Source organism: Caretta caretta, chromosome 9, assembly GCF_965140235.1.
Source record: "Caretta caretta isolate rCarCar2 chromosome 9, rCarCar1.hap1, whole genome shotgun sequence".
NCBI lineage: Eukaryota > Metazoa > Chordata > Testudines > Cheloniidae > Caretta > Caretta caretta.
Genome location: NC_134214.1, coordinates 9163256 through 9184384, shown reverse-complemented (window position 1 = coordinate 9184384; position 21129 = coordinate 9163256). Strand labels below are relative to the sequence as shown.

Below are 21129 nucleotides of genomic sequence, written 5' to 3'. Positions count from 1 at the left end.
AATGCCAGGTGGTTCAGAGGGAATGAACAGAACAGGTTATCATCAAGTGATCCATCCCCTGTCGCCCATTCCCAACTTCTGGCAAACAGAGACTAGAAACGCTTCAGAACATGGTTTTGCATCCTTGCCCATCCTGGCTAATAGCCATTGATGGACCTATCCTCAATGAACTTAGCTAGGTATAAACTTAACTGGGTATAAACAGCTTTTTCCTTACTGTTAAGTAGCTGATCTTAGCACACCAACAGAAACACAGACATAGCAAAGCTCAGCACCTCCTGCTGGAATTCACACAGAATACCCAGGCAGTAACAAAGCAGCCTGGCAATTGAAACTGGTGAAAAGTGCAGTGAGTTAATGATGCAGATCTGACACAGCTGTTCGCTCTGTTATTCAAAGAAAGGGAAAAAGTTTTGGTTGATTTGTTAATTGTCGTTTCTAGATCACTCATCACCATAACGTGATGCTAAGCACAAGGGCATCAGCTAGAAGCAGTTGGGGTGCGTACACGCAGGACTATATGCTGAAGAGGGAGAGAATAACAGTGTTTAAAGCCAGTGGTTTACAAAGGGGGCAGATGTCAAGGAGAGGGGAGAGAAGTTGTGGTTATTAATTGCAGCATTAGATCAACACAAACCATTTTCTGATTCTTCCATTTTACTGATAGGAAGGAGAGTGAGTGTGTACGTCAGGAGGAGGAGGGGAGCAGTTCAGAGCCTGGAAGCAGCAAATCTGCTTTGTGCCCTTGTTGTGCTACTAAGAAAATGCAGTAAGAAAATGATTCCTGCTACCATATGATTGCATAGGGACCTGCAGAGATTCCAGCTACAAACACATGCTCAGTCCTGCTAAGGAAGGGAAGCTTTTCCCGAGCACAGGGAGCATTATATGTGCCCTCGGTAGGGTAATACACGCTGCACTATGCTCAGGACTACGGTGACCAGATGTCCCGTTTTTATAGGGACAGTCCCGTTTTTGGGGACTTTTTCTTATATAGGCTCCTATTACCCCTCCCTCCCTGTCCTGTTTTTTCACAGTTGCTATCTGGTCACCCTACTCAGGACTCCTCATTGGAGTTTAGTGAAGAGAAATCCAGAATGTAAAAATATAATAATATAGTCCTGGTGCTGAGGTTATGTGAATGTAAATAAAACAGTAACAATCTAGATAGGGCCTGCACTGTGTTGTACTGATGTGCAAGAAATGAGTGGGTGTGACGAAGGCATATGGAATCCCCCCACCCCCAAAAACCAGCAGGGCAGAATCTCTTGGAAGGAAATAGCAGGAGATATGGTTATCTGGTGCACTCACTAGTGCACCAGGTCACCAAGGACAGGTGTTAGCTGTGTTGCTTAATGCACTACTAGACGGTGCTCAGCTACTAAGGCAATGACTCTGAGCAAAGTATAGAATGGAATAGACATGTGGTCTGCAGATTTGGCAGCACGTCCAGCTGGTTAGCACGTACGCTGCAGCCAGTGCCACTCCTCTTCTGAGAGGCACCAGTGTGTGCCCTGCACGTTCCCCCCCCCAGGCCTCTGGAACCCTGGCCTGGTTGGCAGGATTCCTACAGAAAATGGCACACTGGCCATTTTCTCTGATCATCGTCACTGCATTAGGCAGGGTATAATTTAGCCCTCATATATGCGAGAGAGGCAGAGAGAGACCTTGCCCTGGTCGACACTAGGACTTTAGGTTGAATTTAGCAGCGTTAAATCGATGTAAACCTGCACCCGTCCACACGATGAAGCCCTTTATTTCGACTTAAAGGGCTCTTAAAATCGATTTCCTTACTCCACCCCGACAAGTGGATTAGTGCTTAAATCGGCCTTGCCGGCTCGAATTTGGGGTACTGTGGACACAATTCGACGGTATTGGCCTCCGGGAGCTATCCCAGAGTGCTCCATTGTGACCGCTCTGGACAGCACTCTCAACTCAGATGCACTGGCCAGGTAGACAGGAAAAGAACCACGAACTTTTGAATCTCATTTCCTGTTTGGCCTGCGTGGCAAGCTGCAGGTGACCATGCAGAGCTCATCAGCAGAGGTGGCCATGATGGAGTCCCAGAATCGCAAAAGAGCTCCAGCATGGACCGAACGGGAGGTACGGGATCTGATCGCTGTTTGGGGAGAGGAATCCGTGCTATCAGAACTCCATTCCAGTTTTCGAAATGCCAAAACCTTTGTCAAAATCTCCCAGGGCATGAAGGACAGAGGCCATAACAGGGACCCGAAGCAGTGCCGCGTGAAACTGAAGGAGCTGAGGCAAGCCTACCAGAAAACCAGAGAGGCGAACGGCCGCTCCGGGTCAGAGCCCCAAACATGCTGCTTCTATGATGAGCTGCATGCCATTTTAGGGGGTTCAGCCACCACTACCCCAGCCATGTTGTTTGACTCCTTCAATGGAGATGGAGGCAATACGGAAGCAGGTTTTGGGGATGAAGAAGATGATGATGATGATGAGGTTGTAGATAGCTCATAGCAAGCAAGCGGAGAAACCGGTTTTCCCGACAGCCAGGAACTGTTTCTCACCCTGGACCTGGAGCCAGTACCCCCCGAACCCACCCAAGGCTGCCTCCTGGACCCAGCAGGCGGAGAAGGGACCTCTGGTGAGTGTACCTTTTAAAATACTATACATGGTTTAAAAGAAAGCATGTGAAAGGATTACTTTGTCCTGGCATTCGCGGTTCTCCTGGATGTACTCCCAAAGCCTTTGCAAAAGGTTTCTGGGGAGGGCAGCCTTATTCCATCCACCATGGTAGGACACTTTACCACTCCAGGCCAGTAACACGTACTCGGGAATCATTGTAGAACAAAGCATTGCAGTGTATGTTTGCTGGCATTCAAACAACATCCGTTTTTTATCTCTCTGTGTTATCCTCAGGAGAGTGAGATATAATTTATGGTCACCTGGTTGAAATAGAGTGCTTTTCTTCAGGGGACACTCAGAGGAGCCCATTCCTGCTGGGCTGTTTGCCTGTGGCTAAACAGAAATGTTCCCTGCTGTTAGCCACTGGGAGGGGGGAGGGTTGAGGGGGTAGCCACGCGGTGGGGGGAGGCAAAATGAGACCTTGTAACGAAAGCACGTGTGCTATGTATGTAATGTTAACAGCAAGGTTTACCCTGAAAGAGTGTAGCCACTGTTCTAGAAAATGTGTCTTTTTAAATACCGCTGTCCCTTTTTTTTTCTCCACCAGCTGCATGTGTTTCAATGATCACAGGATCTTCTCCTTCCCAGAGGCTAATGAAGCTTAGAAAGAAAAAAAAACGCACTTGCGATGAAATGTTCTCCGAGCTCATGCTGTCCTCCCACACTGACAGAGCACAGATGAATGCATGGAGGCAAATAATGTCAGAGTGCAGGAAAGTACAAAATGACCTTGAGGAGAGGTGGCGGGCTGAAGAGAGTAAGTGGCGGGCTGAAGAGAGGGCTGAAGCTCAAATGTGGTGGCAGCGTGATGAGAGGAGGCAGGATTCAATGCTGAGGCTGCTGGAGGACCAAACCAGTATGCTCCAGTGTATGGTTGAGCTGCAGCAAAGGCAGCTGGAGCACAGACTGCCACTGCAGCCCCTCTGTAACCAACCGCCCTCCTCCCCAAGTTCCATAGCCTCCACACCCAGACGCCCAAGAACGCGGTGGGGGGGCCTCCGGCCAACCAGCCACTCCACCACAGAGGATTGCCCAAAAAAAAGAAGGCTGTCATTCAATAAATTTTAAAGTTGTAAACTTTTAAAGTGCTGTGCTTAAAGTGCTGTGTGGCATTTTCCTTCCCTCCTCCACCACAACTCCTGGGCTACCTTGGTAGTTATCCCCCGATTTGTGTGATGAATGAATAAAGAATGCATGAATGTGAAGCAACAATGACTTTATTGCCTCTGCAAGCGGTGATTGAAGGGAGGAGGGGCGGGTGGTTAGCTTACAGGGAAGTAGAGTGAACCAAGGGGCGGGGGGTTTCATCAAGGAGAAACAAACAGAACTTTCATACCGTAGCCTGGCCAGTCATGAAACTGGTTTTCAAAGCTTCTCTGATGCGTACCGCGCCCTCCTGTGCTCTTCTAACCGCCCTGGTGTCTGGCTGCGCGTAACCAGCAGCCAGGCGATTTGCCTCAACCTCCCACCCCGCCATAAATGTCTCCCCCTTACTCTCACAGATATTGTGGAGCACACAGCAAGCAGTAATAACAGTGGGAATATTGGTTTCGCTGAGGTCTAAGCGAGTCAGTAAACTGCGCCAGCGCGCCTTTAAACGTCCAAATGCACATTCTACCACCATTCTGCACTTGCTCAGCCTGTAGTTGAACAGCTCCTGACTACTGTCCAGGCTGCCTGTGTACGGCTTCATGAGCCATGGCATTAAGGGGTAGGCTGGGTCCCCAAGGATAACTATAGGCATTACAACATCCCCAACAGTTATTTTCTGGTCTGGGAATAAAGTCCCTTCCTGCTGCTTTTGAAACAGACCAGAGTTCCTGAAGATGCGAGCGTCATGTACCTTTCCCGGCCATCCCAAGTTGATGTTGTTGAAACATCCCTTGTGATCCACCAGAGCTTGCAGCACTATCGAAAAGTACCCCTTGCGGTTTATGTACTCGGCGGCTTGGTGCTCCAGTGCCAAGATAGAGATATGGGTTCCGTCTATGGCCCCACCACAGTTAGGGAATCCCATTGCAGCAAAGCCATCCACTATGACCTGCACATTTCCCAGGGTCACTACCCTTGATATCAGCAGATCTTTGATTGCGTGGGCTACTTGCATCACAGCAGCCCCCACAGTAGAGTTGCCCACTCCAAATTGATTCCCGACTGACCGGTAGCTCTCTGGCGTTGCAAGCTTCCACAGGGCTATCGCCACTTGCTTCTCAACTGTGAAGGCTGCTCTCATCTTGGTATTCTTGCGCCTCAGGGCAGGGGAAAGCAAGTCACAAAGTTCCATGAAAGTTCCCTTACGTATGCGAAAGTTTCGCAGCCACTGGGAATCGTCCCAGACCTGCAACACTATGCGGTCCCACCAGTCTGTGCTTGTTTCCCGAGCCCAGAATCGGCGTTCCACAGCATGAACCTGCCCCATTAGCACCATGATGCATGCATTGGCAGGGCCCATGCTTTCAGAGAAATCTGTGTCCATGTCCTGATCACTCACGTGACCGCGCTGACGTCGCCTCCTTGCCCGGTATCGCTTTGCCCGGTTCTGGTGCTGCATATACTGCTGGATAATGCGTGTGGTGTTTAATGTGCTCCTAATTGCCAAAGTGAGCTGAGTGGCCTCCATGCTTGCCTTGGTATGGCGTCCGCACAGAAAAAAAGGTGCGGAACGATTGTCTGCCGTTGCTCTGATGGAGGGAGGGGCGACTGACGACAGGGCTTACAGGGTTGGCTTCAGGGAGCTAAAATCAACAAAGGGGGTGTCTTTACATCAAGGAGTATTTCAGGCAGGACTTCACGGAGGGTTCCAATAAGAAATGGTGCACCTAAGTTATTGTTCTTATTGGAACGAGGAGGTTAGCCTGGCCTCTGATTGATACATGGCTAGATTTACCTCGCTGCACCTTCTCTGTGAGTGACTGCAGTGTGACCCAGAGGAATGAGTCCCCTAGACAGGGGAGGAGGCAAATGAGTACAAAACAAATCTGGTCTATTTCTTGTTTTGACCCACTCCATCTATCTTTTGCATCTTTGGCTGGCAGCAGACGGTGCAGAAGGACTGCATGCCATCCACATCTCATGGCTGCTCGGCAGAAGATGGTACAGTACGACTGCTAGCCATCCTCATCTCTTGCCTGCCTGGCAGAAGATGGTACAATACGACTGCTAGCAATCCTCATCTCTTGCCTGCCCGGCAGAAGATGGTACAGTACAACTGCTAGCAATCCGTATCGCCTGCCTGCTCACCATAAGACGGTTCAATAGGACTGACTGCAGGACTAAAGAGAATGACGTGGTCAAGTCACTCCAAATTTAGTCCCTGCGCCCATGTCTGTCCAGGCGCTCCCAGCCGACGTGGCCAGGAGCACCTCGGACATGACGATGATGGCTACCAGTCGTACTGTACCGTCTGCTGCCACAAGGCAAGGGGTTGCTGCTACTGTGTAGCAATGCCGTACCGCGTCTGCCAGCACCCAGGAGACATAGGGTGACGGTTACCTGAGCGGGCTCCATGCTTGCCGTGGTATGGCGTCTGCACAGGTAACTCAGGAAAAAAGGCGCGAAACGATTGTCTGCCCTTGCTTTCACGGAGGGAGGGAGGGAACGGGGGCCTGACGATATGTACCCAGAACCACCCGCGACAATGTTTTAGCCCCATCAGGCACTGGGATCTCAACCCAGAATTCCAAAGGGCAGCGGAGACTGCGGGAACTGTGGGATAGCTACCCACAGTGCAACGCTCCGGAAGTCGACTCTAGCCTCGGTACTGTGGAAGCGCTCCGCCGAGTTAATGCACTTAATGCACTTAGAGCATTTTCTGTGGGGACACACACACTCGACTATATAAAACTGATTTCTAAAAAACCGACTTCTATAAATTCGACCTTATTCCGTAGTGTAGACATACCCCTTGTCTATTAGCACAACAGTAAATGGCAGGCACGATCCTGTTACGGTCACACGGGGCTGCCTGCAGATAGCATTTACTTTAAATAGATATCCCCTCGCATACCTGCACAGACACAGCACATCATAATCTCCTGCCAGGAGAGCGAGCACCATCAGGTGTGCCTGTTCCTGAACTGCAGATGCTGCCAGCACGTGGCACTACTGCAGAGCAGCCTGCAGCAAATGCAAGGTGTGTCTAAGAGACTCAAGGCCTTGCATTTTTATTTATTTAACTAGGGAACAGGAGGAAGCCTGGCCATCTTATTGTTACATTAAGTGCATTCGGCTACAGAGTCCATCTCTTTGTCTTTGTAAACGAACACGGATGTCATCACTCATGATGTCATGCCCAAAAATAATTTAGGTGCTTTAAACAAATATTAAAGGCAGGCACATGCCTCAAAGAACCTGTGAACTAAAATAGACAAAGGATGGGAGGGAAAGCGGAAGACCACACTTCCCATTTTCCCCAGAGTCTTTTCTGCCTGTGGATTCAGAGCTGTATTGGCCTGATTTTCAGACGTGCTGAGCACCCACATATCCCACTGAAGTCAATTGGAGCTGCAGGTGCTCAGCGCCTTTGAAAATCAAGCCCAATATATGACTCATCACCCCCCAAAGCAGGTTACTGAGCAATTAAGAGAGGCGATGTAGATAATGCATATGGATAGAAAGAAGGCAAAGAGGCATTTATGTTTAAAGTTTTATTTGTAAAACACCTTTGTTTGGTTTTCGTATCATGAAGTTATGGGTTTTACAGCAGCCACAGTATGTGGTCACCTACTTTTCAGAGCAGATTATTGTGAGCTTTCAATCACTTTCATATATCGGGTTGAAACCCATTGGAGCTCAGGGATTTGAGTGCACTCAGACACTTATTCTTGGCAGTGTGTTCTGAAAGTGGGTTATGCCACCAGCTACCCCTTTATCAGCTGGCTAATGTACCTTATCCTACACTTGGAAATGTCGTATCCTCCCGGGACACAGAGGGTGTGTAGGACCTGAACCTACAGGGGAAGGAGGGACGGTTGGATCAAGAACAGCCTCAACTGCTCTTTTGACCACAGGAATTGCTGGTTGTGGACTAACAGAAGCTTCTGCAGAGCTGGACTCTGATGTATCATCGACTGAGCCATGGTAGAAATGCCTGAGGTCATGATGCTTGAAGCCTTGTACCAGGGTGGGAAGCTGTCCTCCCAAGTGATTGTGAATCAGCTGATGGTGGGTCACTCCAGGCTGGAAAAGAAACCCATCTGTCCTGTTTGTGTGCTCTGTGCCTTGGAGTTTATCATATATGGGTACTATGGTTTTGACTAGAGATGAACCCAGAAGCAAAGCCCCAGATCCAAAACATCCCTGAACTTTGGAAAAGGTTGACTCCAGATTCGAACGCAAAGATGGGACCTGGTATTGCACATTCTTTAATAATCAGTAGCTCTGTGGGGTCTACTTGCAGTTGCATCAGAATAAATCCTGAGCAATTCCTATGAAGTCAGTGAAATACTCAGATCCAGATGCTGCCCTAACCTGCACGTTACTTCCCCCCCTCCCCTCCCCTCCCCACCCCTCCCCATAAAACATCTGCCATTGCTACCACTGGTACAGCTCTACTGCTGGTATCAATGATGGGGATACGAGGCCAGAGACCAGCATTTTGACCGCCATGTCATTTAACCCTGCTCAGAGCAACAATGTGGCTAAAACACAAGAAGACGCTTGAGCCCCAGTCTACATGGGCACTCTCGCTATTACTATCAGTGAAGCTGCACCTGTGGTAGCAGTGATGGTAAAATTTAAGAAAATATCTAATATAGATTTTATTCAACCAAATCTAGGGACTGTTAGCAAAAGCATCCCAGCTGATCTCATCTCCCGAGATGGTTCCAAGTAGAAGTGTCAATCTCATGGCCCTTTTAATGTCAAATATGGTTTACTGCTAGTCACGCCTCAACTCTAGTTGAACTCAATTTGTCCACTGGTATGGACAGGACCAAAGAGTATTTAACAACTAATTCAGAGAGTGTGATAGACACCTGTTAGAATGAGGGACTGATCATGCTTTTTAACAATGGACCTTAAGCACAGGTTGGTCCAGTTTGCACATAATTATAACCATATTCAATCACAGTGAAGGGGACCAAAGTGAAACTATGTTTGATGTCAGGTGACAAATGTGGCTCAATTTCCAGCACAGAACACCTTAAGGCAGCTGGGAAGGAACTCAGACTAAGCTTAATAGATTAAAGTTAACCCCTGGTGTTGCACCTAGAAACTAGTGCAATCAATGGAGGAAGAGCTCGCTCCTGGACAGGTGCTCCAAATAGTTTTAAGATTGTGGAAATAGTCTGAAAATAAAGAATGTATTTAGAGTTGGTACCTGATGTTCATAAATTGCACAGGACACTGTGATGTTGTTTTTGGTTAAAACTGCTGCATTGCAGAAGCCAAATTGCTGTCAAAATTAGAAGACAATTAGTTAAAGAATCCATAGTTAGAAAGTGGAAGATAGTTGCATTACAATACCAAAGGGATAGTACAGTCTGCAAAAAACACCTAACACCTAAACATTATTTACATATTTAAGCTGTAAAATGCTTACTTTTGAGGCCGGTTCTGCTCCGATCGAAGTGAATGGCATAATTGTCTTTAAATGTACAATCAGGGCATGTCTACACTTACCTCCAGAGTGATCTATCCAGCGGTGGTCGATTTATCGCGTCAAGTGAAGACGCGATAAATCGACCGCCGAGCGCTCTCCCGTCGACTCTGGTACTCCACCGGAGCGAGAAGCGTAGGTGGAGTCAACGGGGGAGCGTCAGCAGTCGACCTACCTCAGTGAAGACACAGCGGTGAGTAGCTCTAAGTACGTCGACTTCAGCTACGCTATTTTCGTAGCTGAAGTTGCATAACTTAGACCGACTTAGCTCGCCCCCTCCCACCCCTCCACCCCCCAGTGTAGACCAGGCCTCAGTGAGTATGTGTTAACACCCTGTTAGCGCTCTTCCAGTGCGGTGCCCAACTGTCCGTGTGTGCATGCAAGGAAGGTTGCATGGACAGCCAGCTAAAAGATCCACACTGTAAAACTGCAGTTAATTGATACAGATGAGAAAGATGAAGAGCTGAGTACACACAGTAGTTGATCCTAAGGTGCTAGGGAGCTTAGGTATCAAAATAAAGTGCACTAACAACACTTAATCTGAAGCACTTCAGGGTAGGGACCACAGGTGCCGACTTTCTTCTTTCCGGGTGGGTGCTCCACCCCCGCCCTGCCCCGAGGCCCTGCCCCCACGCCGCCCCTTCCTGCAAGGCCCCTCCCTCGCTCCGCCTCTTCCCTCCCATGCTCCTCCCCCTCCCACGAGTGCGTCCTGCCCTTGCTGTGCCCCTTCCTTTCCCCCCCCCCGACCCGCTCCCTCCTTCCCCTTTCAGTGCCTCCCAGCCACCGCCAAGCAGCTGATCGGCGGGTGGCTGGGGGGGCGGTGCTGAGCACCCACTGTTTTTTTCACATGGGTGCTCCAGCCCCGAAGCACCCCGGAGTCGGCACCTATGGTAGGGACTGTTCTTTTGTTGTGTGTTTGTACAGGGCCTGAGCACAACAGGGCTGGGTCTCCAGGTGCTCGTGCAGTACAGCTAAGAAAGGATAACATGCACCATGTTCAATAAAATGTTCCGTGCGAATGATCCCCTGGCCTCACCCTTTGAAAATGTCTCCACTAGAGTACATCAACGTATAACTCCTGTACGATAAAGGGAGGTAAAGATTTGACGTGGTCTTGGAAATCATGTCACGGACAGGATATGCCCAGTGATGAGCTGCCAAAATCTTAACAACTGGTTCCCTCCTCACCCCACGAGGGGGTCGTTGCCCACTCCCGCCCCCCGGGACTCCTGCCCCATCCAACCCCCCCGCGTTCCTTGACGCCCCTGCCCCCAGGATCCCTGCCCCATCCACCCCTCTCCCCTGTCCCCTGACTGCCCCCAGAACTGGGCAGGAGGGTCTTGTGGGCCACCGTAGTGGGTGCCCACCCCGCCCCTAAGAGCCAGAGGGACCTGCCAGGGGGCGAGGTGGGGAGACCTAGCAGTGCTTACCTGGGGCAGCTCCCAGGAAGCATCTGGCAGGTCCCTCTGGCTCGTAGGGGTGGGGGAGCGTAGCTGGGGGGGAGCAGGAGGAGCGGCCGCTCCCCCACTGATCACATCAAAAGTGGTGCCTTAGGCACCGACTCCCTGGGTGCTCCGGGGCTGGAGCACCCACGGGGAAAATTGGTGGGTGCAGAGCACCCACCGGCAGCTCCACACCCCGCGCCCGGCCCCAGCTCACCTCAGCTCCGCCTCCGCCCCTGAATGCGCCGCCCCGCTCTGGTTATCCGCGCCCCCTCGCCCCCCGCGAATCAGCTGTTCGGCGGGAAGCCTGGGAGGGCTGAGAAGCAGGCCGTGGCTTCATACTCAAGCCGAGGGTGGCGGAGATGAGCTGGGGCGGGGAGCGGTTCCCCTGCACTCCCCGCCCCCCGGCCCTGGTTACCTGCTGCGGTGCAGGCGGCCCTCCTTGCACCCCCCGGCCCCAGCTCACGTCCGCCTCCCTGGGCCTGAGCGGGAAGCCGCGGCCTGCTTCTCAGCCTGCCCCAGCTTCCCGCACGAACAGCTGATTTGCGGGAAGCCTGGGGGGGCAGAGAAGCAGAGCGGGGCGGCGCCTTCAGGGGAGGAGGCGGAGCGCAGGTGAGCTGGGGCCAGGGGCGGGATGGGGAGCTGCCGGTGGGTGCTCTGCACCCACCAAATTTTCCCCTTGGGTGCTCCAGGGCTGGAGCACCCGTGGAGTCGGCGTCTAAGGTGCCGCTTTTGGCCGGTTAAATTTAGAAGCCCTTTTAGAACCAGTTCTCCCTCGCGGAACAACCGGTTCTAAAAGCGCTTCTAAATTTTACAACCGGTTCTAGCGAACCGGTGCAAACTGGCTCCAGCTTACCACTGGATACACCCTTTGCACCCTATCTCCATGTAGGGTCTAATCCTGTACAGAATCAGGTCCAATATAAGCTGGCTCATCTCAACCTCTGAGTTGGATTGATCAGGACTAAAGTCTCAGCATACTTACAGCTAGATCCGTAGGCAGCAGCTGACAGTCATCCGCATGATCCTGGGCATCTTTTGCTGAGCAGTTTGTGACAACAACGGCAAACTCAACAGAGACAATGTCCGGGAAATGCTGATAAAACATTAATACTATTTAATTGTCTTTGTAGCATGAAACTACAGAACTGCCAAGGAAATATAAAGGGGTGAATTTTCTAAGAGGTCCATGTAGGTTTTAGCTCTGCGTCTCCCTCTGAAGTCTGTGGGAATCACATGGCTAGAGGTCACAGAACTCTTGGGAAAATAACACCATGTTTAGCACAAGCCAAACTTGTTTGCAAACACAAGCAAATAAGTGTTGCATAATAACCCAGGAGGGATGTTCTGTTCTGTAATATAGCAAAGGATCAGAGTTTCAACAATTACCTGAATTTGAGCTCGTCCAATTTCAAGGAGTTTAACGTAGGCACCATCTGGTCTTCTGTTATACTCACTGAGTGCAAGGTCAACTGCATTTATCACCTGAGTGTCATTTAAAAGTGCTAATACTGGACAGTCGGGGCAGATTTGAGTAATATCTTCAACTGAATCTGTAGATGAAACAAGACAGGTTATATTTTGACAAGATTACAGGTTATACTTGAATGCGTTGTAGATCTGGTCTGTGGGATACGGTATTATTTTTATACCCTGTTCCAAACTGCGCAGCTGGTGTTGTTATGTTATGGGAAAGAATCACTGAATTCTGGCCCAGAGATGGCAACCTTTCACAGATGGGGGGATGTGCTTTTGCATGCCAGCTCCTTAAGTCTTTATTTTAAAAAATTCCTTCTGATCTTCAGTAGCTCTCCAGGTTCTCATGTTTAATCCATCCTCACTCAGACAAACTATCGGTGACACCAGGGAGAGTTTGTCTAAGTGAAAATGAGTGGGCTTCAGCATTTAGCCCATTGTTACTGCTGAAAGAATGAGATTAATTAAATGAGATTCTAAATTACTGGAAATTGGGTGGATGGGGGTGTTTCTCCCCGACTAAAATTAGTGCTTCTCTTATGAAATTTGCCAGGGTAGGAGAATGAGTGGATGGGGAAAAAGGTACTAGATACTGTCCATAACTACAGCTGTCCAATTCCATTGACTTCACTGGGGTTGCACAAGTCTACATGAGGACAGAATTTGGCCAAGAATGTCCTATGAAAGTGCTGTTCAGCTGGTGGGTTGCAACCTAGGAGTGGGTCACTATGGGGCAGCAGGAGATGGTTCACCTCTGGCTGAGAAAGCAACAAAATCTCTAGGTAACTAGAACCACCACAGGGAGCCCAGGCAGTGGGATCAAGGAGCAACTTGCTTTCCCACTCTATTCCCTTTTCTGCTGCTGCTGTTCTGGTTGCTGCTTCTGACCCTGCTCTGTTCCTTCTGGCTCAACACCCAGTTCCAGAGCAGCTTCTTAGCTCTTCTCTCCCTCTCACAAAACACCCAGTTCTAATACAGGGGAGCAGCACTGTAGGAGCTCCTTGGAGCTTACACAGGACCTGAAGAAGAGCTCTGTGTAAGATTGAAACTATCACCAACAGAAGTTGGTCCATTAAAGGATATTACCTCGTCCATAGAGCATCAGTTCAAGCTTTCCTAGCAGTGCCCATCTCCTGAGGTAAGGAACCATTATCAGCCCCATTGTACAGTTGTGGAACTGAGATGCAGAGAGGGTTAGTGACTTGCCCGAGGTCACACAGGAAGATCACAGGAGAACAAGGACTTGAATGTGGGTCTTTCACAGCCTAAGACAGTGCCCCAACCACTGAGCCATCCTTCCTTGCTAGTGGACTTACGTCAGGGAAAAAAAGGACTTCTAAGATAGCCAGTCTTGGGAAGCCCATTAATTGGCATGTTCTTCAATCTCAGAATGCTTATACACCTCACTTTGCAACACTTTAGAAGCAGAAGGACTAGAGAACCATAAATACCCCCAGAGTTTATGATGATAATATTCCTGTTTCCTCATCACCAACCCCAACCCTGACAAAGAACAAAGACTTTACCTGGAGTTGAGTGACATTTGATAGATAATACAGAAAAGCTTCCCTCCAACTTGAGCAATTTAACCTCACAGTCGCCTTCAACAACCTGGAGGTACAAAAGCAAAAGGTTACATCATTTACATAAGTTAACAACTTCTCAGAAAGGAAGCAGGATTAGAAGGGGACAGATATTTTATTAGTGAGTGCAGGGGAATGAGGCTTGGCATAGTGTTTTCCTGGCAAACCCAGTCTGATTGCTTGAGTGTCTGCTAAACCATTCCCAGGGTGTATGGTTTATAAAAGGCAGAGGTAGACCCTGAGCTGCAAAATTTGGATCCAAATCCAGATGTCAAAATTCTTGGTAGTTAAGAGGTCTCCAGGACCAGGAATTTAGTTCAAGTCTTTCTCGAATAAAAATGGTCCAAGAAAGCAAACAATTTCAACACAGGTTTCAGAGTAGCAGCCGTGTTCGTCTGTATTCGCAAAAAGAAAAGGAGGACTTGTGGCACCTTAGAGACGAACCCATTTATTTGAGCAGAAGCTCTCGTGAGCTACAGCTCGCTTCATCGGATGCATTTTTTCCACTGGATGCATTTGATGAAGTGAGCTGTAGCTCACGAAAGCTCATGCTCAGATAAATTGGTTAGTCTCTAAGGTGCCACTAGTCCTCCTTTTCTAATTTCAACACACTTATTTGTAAACAAAGGCTTCCTGCAGAGCCGCCACTAACGGTCGCATAACCCTCTTCTGGTCAATGGCATGGTGGCAACGGAATGTGCTGACTGTGGATTCAGACCCAGCCCTGAACTGTATTGCTTGGGCCCATCACTAGAAACAGCAAGCGAAATTCTGGCTCTGTTTTCCACTCAACCCTCGTTCAGGCAGAACTCCCATTGACTTGTATGAGTGTTTTGGCTCAGAAAGGTTTTTAATTTGGGCCCAATGGTCATAAGAGGTGAAATTCACCCCTATGCAGAGGGTCACTTAAGATTCAATTGAGCCTTACTTAAGGAATTTAACCTTGTCTGTACTTGGGATTTACTCTGATTCCACCGTGGGTGGCCAGCCACAGGTGCACCTGCACCAGTACAAGCCCCAGGTGCAGCCAAGGAAAGCCTTGGTTTGCACTGGTGAAGCTTACCTTAGTATCACGTGAAGGTGAGCTCAACTGGTGCAAATCACAGTTTCCCTTGTCTACAACTAGGGTTTTACTGATGGCTGAATCCTGAGCGCATGCAAGCCTTAGAATGTGCACAGGCCATATGTGGAAAGTTTCACCCAGGTTGGATCGGTATTTTATCAAAATTACTCTAGTGCCTTCCCTCCTGTTGAAAGGTGGCATAACAAGACTAGATGGAAATCCAGGAGATAATCAGGGGCAAGGGGGGGAATTATAAGGGGGTGAGGGAGGGTGAGAAGGTAGCCTCAGCATGAAGGGGTTGATTGCTCATATTTGAATGACTGGGAGAAAGAAAGGGCACCACGCTTTTAAGTGATGTTTGCATTGCAATCCTTCATGGTTCCCCACCAGTGTTGCAACAGGCTGTGGTTGAAACCATTCCAGAAGCACCAGCAGCACCGACTCCCTGACCTGTGCAAACAGAGATCCTTTCCAGAGAACTATGTTATAGTTTAGCCATCTATTCTCCACCTCCTTCCACACCCCTTGACACTTCCGCAGTTATAACATGGAGGGGTGTGTGGAGGGGGGAGCCCTTCAGGGGAAGGGCGCTAGAAACATTTTGGTTGAGTTCACAGGTTTAACCATAGGTGGATAGGGCCACTGTGTGTTTTCTTAGGGTATCTCTATACTGTAGCTGGGAGCAAGCCTCCCAGCCTGGCTAGACAGACTCATGCTAGCAGGGCTTAAGCTGGTGCACTAAAAATAGCAGTGTGGATGTTCCGGCTCAGGCTGCAGCTTGGGCCATGAAGCCTAGGGGGTCGGGTGGACTTGAAAACCTGAGCCAGAACATCCACGTTGCTACTTTAAGTGAGGAACTTAACAAAAGATACACAGAATGGGCTCCCTGGACGGTTACAGTGCGCTACAAGGACATCAACTGCTTTTGCTGCTGACTTTGGGAAGTAAACTAGAGGTCTGCCCATTCATGCAGTAAGAAAGCCAGCTTTCCCTCACTCTGTCATGGTGTCATGATGTGGATATATGTAAATGTCTTTCTTAGGGCTCTAATTTTGCACTAGCTCACTTAGGGCACTGTCCTGCTGTCGGATATGCATGGTTATGGTCAAATTTGTGAATCAGCTGTGTTTTTTTCTCTGATGTGTGTGGATTTGCCATTGATTTTTCCCTTTGTTTGGAGGAAGGAGGGCAGCTCTGTAGGCAGAAGAACTGACTTCTATTCCTGGCTCTGCCACTGAGTTATTGTGGGTTGTTCAGCAAGTCACTTTAATCTCTTTGTGCCTCAGTTTCCCCTACCTGTAAAATGAGGATAATATTAATCTGTTTCACAAAGGTATTGGAAGGTTTAACTAATTAGTATTTGAGAAGTGCATCCATCTTCTTGAATGGAAGCCATTAGAGAAAAGTAAAATGCCAAATATTATTATTATCTATGCATGTAAGGAGAGCAGAATATCAGCTTTGAACTTTACAATATGAGCTTTACAAAGGTGATCTCAGAGGATACTTTTGCCCTGTAAAAAGAGAAATCCCCAGTCAAAGCTTGTCTTGCCCTGCTATAATCAACACATACAATTCACATTTATCCACAGAGCTAATGATAATTTCAGACACTTACATGATCTGTCCGTGGCCTTACGGTACAATTTTCAGCGGGCAGGGGGTTCACGATGTGGCATACAGTCTCTAATAAGTCAAGTTCAAGCTCAAATATCTCTCCAGAAGGCCTCTGGAAGGAAAAGAAATTATTTTCACTCATTACTTCCATAAACATCACCAGATTTCTCCCACTGAGCTAAATTCTAGTCCCTGTCACTGATTTCAGTTGAATAACTCTAGGTTTTCACTAGGGTAGCTGAGATCAGGTACTGCCCCATAGTGTTGAACTCTATAAGAAAGATGGGCCAGACCTTTAGCTGGTGTAAATCAACATAGGTTCATGGACATCAGTGGAGCCATACTGATTTGCACCAGCTCAGAAATTGGCCCCACGTATCTAAAGTGACCAATCTGAATATAGTGGGTTGTAAGGAGAAGAAACCAGAAACCAAACCCAGTTCTCCTGAGTCATTTAGTTTCCTACTGTCCGACAGTCCTTTAAAAGTGACATGCAGCTTTGCTGGCACAAAAACTACAGCTGAGTAATTCCATAGTGTTAGGCAAGGTACCAGACAAACTGCATGCCAGGACAGGCTCAATCCTGCTGGCCTCACTCAGGCAAAAGAACATGTCATCAGCCGGTGAATATTGAGCCAGTTCCTTTAACTTCAATGGAGAGATGCTGAATTGCAGCTGCTGAGCATTGGCTCAGATACCCCCATTGCCTTAGGACTGCAGGATCTGTTTCAGCTACACTTATACCTTTTCAGCTACAGCATTAGTCACCTGAGCACAAAACTAGGCCTCAGATATTCCTGAGTTCTAAGCTTGGCTCTGCCAACTGACTCCATCTGTGGTACTGGGGGTCATACCTGGGGCCTGATTCTTTTCTCACTTATTCAAGTGTAAACCAAGAGTAATTCCCCTACAGCCAATGGGGTTATACTGGTGTAAAACGAGAATGAGTGAGAGGAGAATTAGACCCTGCCGGCCCAGTGAATTATTGTGTGTATAAAGCCAGGGTGTGAAGATACAGAGCACCAGCTTGCTGCGCAGTAACGGCCTGGGTGGATACTGCTACAGTGATGTAAAAGGCCCGTCACATAAATGAAAATTCAGGCCACAACTGCTTATTCTCAGTTTCCCTGTCTGCACAGGGAGGATACTGGGCCAAATTCAGACCTGGAGTAACACCATTAATGTCAGTGGAGCTACACTAGGAATAAATTTAACCAAACATTTACATACCTCACAAGGTTAACCCTCACAATGTGGGGGCCCAGATTCACTAGTAGGCAGATAAATGAGGATTTTATGTGTCTAAAGGCCAATCTGCCCTAACAAGGAGATCACATTTGTAAATTGGGCCCCTCATATTACTATATTAATATCACTCAACACCTGTCTCTCTTTTTAAAAAGACACATTTCATCCGAAAGATAATGGGCCTGATTCTCATCTGGTGTAAATCAATGTAGCTCCATTGATATCAATGAGGCCAGGCCGATTTACGCCAGCTGAGGACCTCACCTATATTTATCTCATCAACCATTTCTAAGCCTTTTGTGTCTGAAGCATTCAACTTCCCAGACAACCTTTTTTCCTTTTTTTAGTGTAGCACTTACCCTGGGCAACACTTTGATCTTCTCAATGATGTTCAGTGCGTACTTGTATCCATGAGGATGATGGGCATTGATGTAGTTCAGAGCTATGGCAGCTGCTTCTTCAGACTCTGGGTCATCACAGTCAATGACCCGTGGGTCCAGGGGATGAAAGGGAGCCAGGGGTACAGCTCTGCAGCTTAGGAGCGGAACAAGCAACAGTAAAGCTGCTACCACCTTCATGGCACAATGAGCAAAGCTGCTTCCTTTCAGTATAACAGAGCTAGGAACAATGTTCTAATGGCAAGATAGAAGAAGCTAGAGGAGAGTCTCGTTTATATAATATACCACAACAAAAATTTGCATAAGCGCAGGATTAATATTTGTCCCAGTTCCAAGAAGCTACTGCAAACAATGAAAAAAGAAAAGTAAATATGTTAGAACATGAAACTTGCTGATTAATATTAGCCAAAGTACATTTATCAGGTAGGACATTGCAAAATCTGTTAAAAAGAGGACAGCATCAGCAAAATGTAAGACAGTTTTAGGAACTCTGTTTACCGTGAAGTGCAGTGCATGAGAGAAACAAGTCCTACTGCTGAGTTATATTGCAGAATTCAGATGTATTGTATATGGGCCCAATCCACTGAAATCCTGAGGTGTGAGGCTCATATCACCCTGGTGTAAATCAGGAGTAAGTCCAACAAGATCAGTGGAGTTAGCGTGGCATAAATGAAATCAAAATCAGTTCCATGGGGTCAAAATCAGAGATGAACTAAATTATTATGTATGTTTTGCCACTGACTTCAATGGCAGTAGCAATCGGTACATAGGTTCCTAACTCTATCGATTACAATAAATTCAGATTTCAGTTATCCTGTGGTAAACCTGGAATAATGCCAATGACTTCAGTACAGTTACTCTAAATTTACTCTGATGTAAATGAAAGCAGACTATGATCCCGAGTCAGTGCCTTCAGTGGAAATTTTATTGGAATAAGGAATACAGACTTGAGGATTTGGCCCATGGAGTAAGACGTGTTCCCCTTTCCTCTATGCTAACAAGCCAAGGGCAAAATCTTGGAATCATTACTCACATCTATAGTCACATTTAAATTAGTGGGACTAAACATATAAGGATGGCAGGATCAAGTCCCAAGATATACAAGCCAAACAAAAACACGACACTATCAACAGTGTAGGAAGAGGCCCAGATTATACAGTAATAGGTGCAGAATAATAAACTAGACAAATAGCTTTAGATGTAAAATGGGGTGTGGAGTTATCTGTGGTGAGGTGAACCAAGTATTCTTTGAAGAGTGTTATATGCTAGCAGCAAAGGGCTCGTAATTCTAGCAAACAAAAACCATAAACGGTGGTTAGGTGTGGACATACTAGGCCTCTTAAAATATTAGCAGGTAAAGGTACAAGATCCAATGACTGAAAGGTGAAGCTAGACAAATTCAAACTGGAAATAAGGAAGACATTTTTAACGGTGAGTATAATTAAACTTGTAAACAATTCACCAAAGGTTGTAGTGGATCCTCTGTGATTTGAGCTCCTTAAATCAAGGCTGGACATCTTTCTCAAAGATGCGCTCCAGCTCAACCAAAGTTATAGGCTTGAGGTAGGAATAACTGGATGCATTTTCATGCCCTGTGTTATGCAGGAGGTCAGACTAGATGATCATAATGGTCTCTTGTGGCTTTAAAATGTAATAATCTATATGTCCATTAAACCCTTTTAAGGAGTTAGCTAATTAGCTTTAGAATCAAAACACATGAGGAGTGGATTTCAAAAGGTTCAAAAATTTCATTCTGTTCTCTTCAGACAAATCTCTCTGAGTGCTTAGCTGAATCTGCTAGGTCTGTAAAACTGGGCTAGAGGTCATGTAAGAATAGTCTCCATCACTGGCAAATTTTAAATCAAGACTGGACTTTTTTTTTTAAAAAAAAGCATGTGCTTTAGTTCAAATGGAATTATTCTGAGGCAGTTCAATGGCCTGTTTTATGAGGTCAGACTAGGCTACCACAGGGGTCCCTTCTTGCCTTGGAATCTGTGAATCTTGTGAATTAACCTTGCCATATCTGTTAATCTGTCATAGTCTGTGGTGCCCAACAGGAGGAATTTAAACAACTCCCTCCTTAGCATACAGAATGCAGCTGTTTCGCGTGGCAAGCCTGGGAGGGAGGGAGGAGAAGCCAAGTGGCGGTGCGCTCAGGGGAGGTGGCAGTGGTGAAGCGGAGGTGAGCTGGGGCGGGGAGCGGTTCCTCTACCCCCTCTGTTACTTCCTGTGCTCCCCCCCACCCTTGCTCACCTCCGCTTCGCCTGCTCCCCTGAATGCGCTGCCTCTCCCTCGCCTGAGAGGGAGGGGGGAGAAACAGAGCAGCGGCGTGTTCAGGGGAGCAGGCGGAGCGGAGGTGAGCTAGGGCAGGGGGTTGCAGGGGGGGAGCCGCAGGAAGCAATGGGGGGGGGGGAAATGCGGCACACCCAGGCGAGGAGGCGGGGCCGGGGATTTGGGGAAGGGGTTGGGACGGGGCGGAGTTGGGGTGGAGCCGGGGGCGGGGGGGGGGCACGAAAAAAAAAACAGGGGCGGCCAAAAATTTTTTTTGCTTGGGGTAGCAAAAATCCTGGAGCCGGCCCCGAATGTACCCAGCTTAGTAAAACAAACTTTGAGACAGAGTGCAAACATATTCACATCACAACTAATATGCAGTCAAATGGGAAAATATTTGAGTCCAGGAGGATCACAGTGTGTGGGTGGCACTGCACAGAGCATTGGTCCCAGCCAGTCTCTTGACGGTCACCTTTAAGCAAGGTATTGGTTTTGACCTATACACCCTTTAATGGCTTGATAGCTATCTGCATGACACACCTCTCTTTCTACCATTTGATTCTGCCACAGTGGAGATCGGTGGAGGTGCTTGAGTGACAAGGCCCCTTCTTCATGGCCCCTTCCCATCTCCATGAGGGTCCTTTAGACTTTGAATTTCAGGCCTCACCTTAGTCTGAATGGCTTGAATCTGCTGACCTTTCCCGCATGTTGTAAAGCCCATATATTTGGGCAAGCATTTGGGGGAGGCCTGAGGTTTGTGGGGGCTGGATAGGGATGGGGAATT

General features: G+C 48.0%; 1 protein-coding gene across 1 annotated transcript; it reads right to left on the bottom strand.

Moving 5' to 3' along the window:
- Positions 1 to 7280: 7280 nt before the first annotated feature.
- Positions 7281 to 18303, bottom strand: AHSG (alpha 2-HS glycoprotein). The gene is made up of 7 exons (XM_048863092.2): positions 18036 to 18303; positions 16430 to 16540; positions 13692 to 13776; positions 12079 to 12242; positions 11675 to 11785; positions 8969 to 9043; positions 7281 to 7827 (listed from the first exon to the last, which is right to left on the bottom strand). Exons 1-7 carry the CDS (start codon positions 18252 to 18254, stop codon positions 7543 to 7545), a joined length of 1050 nt encoding a protein of 349 aa, XP_048719049.2. The 5' UTR covers positions 18255 to 18303; the 3' UTR covers positions 7281 to 7542.
- Between the last annotated feature and the right edge of the window lie 2826 nt (positions 18304 to 21129).

Bases quoted from the DNA above. Each gene is read 5' to 3' on its own strand.
- AHSG (XM_048863092.2), bottom strand. From the start codon at position 18,254: ATGAAGGTGGTAGCAGCTTTACTGTTGCTTGTTCCGCTCCTAAGCTGC. The intron at 12,243-13,691 runs GTAAAGTCTTTG...TTTCATCTACAG, and splicing joins CAAATGTCACTCAACTCCAG to ATTCAGTTGAAGATATTACT. The intron at 11,786-12,078 runs GTAATTGTTGAA...ATGTTTTATCAG, and splicing joins TTGGACGAGCTCAAATTCAG to CATTTCCCGGACATTGTCTC.